The sequence below is a fragment of the Austrofundulus limnaeus genome, unplaced genomic scaffold (assembly GCF_001266775.1).
Source record: "Austrofundulus limnaeus strain Quisiro unplaced genomic scaffold, Austrofundulus_limnaeus-1.0 Scaffold238, whole genome shotgun sequence".
NCBI classification, from domain to species: Eukaryota; Metazoa; Chordata; class Actinopteri; order Cyprinodontiformes; family Rivulidae; genus Austrofundulus; species Austrofundulus limnaeus.
Window position 1 is genome coordinate 540,864 of NW_013952640.1, and position 2,419 is coordinate 543,282.

General features: G+C 32.8%; 1 protein-coding gene across 3 annotated transcripts in view; it reads left to right on the forward strand.

Moving 5' to 3' along the window:
• Window positions 1-2,419, forward strand: part of LOC106525721 (histone deacetylase 4) — a 122,311-nt gene that overhangs the window by 6,498 nt on the left and 113,394 nt on the right. For 2 of the 3 annotated variants that reach the window (XM_014020046.1, XM_014020047.1), the window contains exons 2-3: window positions 1,663-1,861; window positions 1,961-2,034. In XM_014020046.1, coding sequence (XP_013875500.1) covers window positions 1,725-1,861; window positions 1,961-2,034 — 211 coding nt within the window. In that variant the 5' untranslated portion in view covers window positions 1,663-1,724. Of the gene's footprint in view, window positions 1-1,662; window positions 2,035-2,419 lie in introns of all 3 variants that reach the window. The other variant, XM_014020049.1, reaches the window with a different exon arrangement.

The following is a 2,419-nucleotide window of genomic DNA, read 5'->3' on the forward strand; positions in this document are numbered from 1 at the left end:
TACCACTACTGTGCATGTGTGTCAAGGACAGAAAGGCAGATGTGGCAGTGGAAGGTGTCAAAGCAGTTTGGAGAGAAAAACAAAGTAAAGAAAAAAAAAAGAAAACGATTAATCAATTATTAAATTAGTCATCGATTATTTTAATAATCGATTAGTCGTCAATCGTTTAATCATTGCAGCCCTAATATTKATGTTCTATTGAAAGTTGGTGGTGTTGAAATTTGTAGAGTCAGTGAGGTAAAGTTTCTGGGTGTTATCATAGATGAAAAGCTGACATGGAGAGCTCATATAGATAATTTAAGAATAAAAATAGCAAAATCTATTGCAGTATTATATAAAGTAAGAGAGTTATTTAATGATGAAGCTCTGTGTATGTTGTATAAAGCATTAGTTGTTCCGCACCTAGTTTATTGTATAGAAATCTGGGGGAAAGCATGTGAAACAATTACAAATCCCATTTTCATTTTACAGAAAAGAGCTGTAAGAATTATAAACAGAAAACTTTACAGTCACCCATCAAATATATTGTTTTGTTAGTTGAAATTATTGAAATTTCATGAGTTGGTTGATTATAGTATTTTGCAAATTATGTATAAGGCACATAAAAACATATTACTTCTAAATATCCACTTAAATTTTGTTATAATCTTAAAGGGGTTGAGATGTTTGTGAAACTTTAATTTCAAACCAGTTTGAAGGAACGATGCACGTCAATTCAGGTAATAAGATTATGGAATTATCTGGAAAGTGTGGTTAAAAATTCCACATCAATGTTTATGTTTAAGAGAATGATTAAAATTGGTTTGTTGAAGAAATATGAAAAAGAATAATGTGTACTCATACACGTTTTTGTTCCAGGAGGATTATTGTTGTTTTTGTTTTGTTTTTGTTACTTAAAGACTATTGCTTATCTTCTTTTCTTAAACAGGGGCAGATATTATAAGATGTTTTTCTTCTTTCTGCTGCTTTTCATTTTATTTTAGAATTGTACTTTTTGTATGTAAAATTTGTTTTGTTTTTAAATGAAATGAAATGAATAAACTTTAGAGAAAAAAAAAAAACTCTCCAGTATCATAAAACTCGTTTGCTCTCATAAAGACTTTTGTAACTGAAACTTGTTGCTGATTAATTGCTTATTGAGTCAAAACAGCATCCACTATGAAAAACAGTACCGTTTGAACACAAATGAAGTATTTTAATTTTATTTTTTTGCTTTTCCATGATTTTCTAGTCTAACAATTATCAGGAAAATTAAACTCAAAAGTCAAATGATTTAAGGAAAATGACCAAAAGTTTTCTGACATTGGCTTCATGGTTGAAAATTACACATTTTGGGTTACTGGGTTACACTTGTCAGTATTTTTGTAAATATGTAAATTTCCAATATATGATATTTTTCATTAACTTCATCAATTATAGTGTAATGCATCATATTGTGTTGCAAGGTATTTGTGCTAATTTCAGCAAAATTTGATTATTCAATAAATACTTGCAGTGACACTAAAAGCCTGAACCCATCATCATTCTTTACTCTTAAAACCATTTATCCCTCAGCAGCTGAGTAAAGATCTAATTTTATGTTGTTTTTTTTGTTTTACAGTACTTTTGCTGTATTTATGAAGACATATAAGTGACAATGTTCTTTCTTCCTTTGTCTGATAGGCTTGAACTGTTGCTAAAAAGCAACATTCCACTTTGATTGGAGCAGCTGAGTCATTAGGCAAATGGAGGTTGGCTGCTGCTGCTGGACATCTGCTACCAGTTTCTTGTTTGGCTCTGCAGAGGATTGGGTCAGACCGAGCTCACGTTTGAACACACACTTCCAGACGTCCACAGTTCAGGCAGAACTGCACCAGCGCCTGTAAACCACAACAGCATTACAAACACACTCACATTTGTTCTGAAAAAAATAAATAATAAAAATAAATAAATAAAAAAATAAAAACACAAACCCAACCAGGAGCTCGCTTGCTGGATTGTTTGGACCGGACCACCTGACCCACCCGTCAAGGATGACGTCAAACAGCCACCAAGGTAAGAATCTGAGTTAAATTGTAAATTTTTACTGAAAGGTATCTTTAACGTTCAGGATAGTTTGGTTCAGCCTCTTTGATATTTCACATTATAATTATTTACTGAATAAATGATTAATTTGTTAGATTATTCTTCTGTCAGATTACATTAGAACAGGGATGTCAAACTCAGTTACTCAGGGCTGCTAAATTCAAAACTTGCTGAAGTTGGGCCGATTTCTGTCAATATATACTCACCGGCCACTTTATTAGGTACACCACGCTAGTAACGGGTTGGACCCCCTTTTGCCTTCAGAAACGCCTCAATTCTTCGTGGCATAGATTCAACAAGGTGCTGGAAGCATTCCTCAGAGATTTTGGTCCATATTGACATGATGGCATCACAC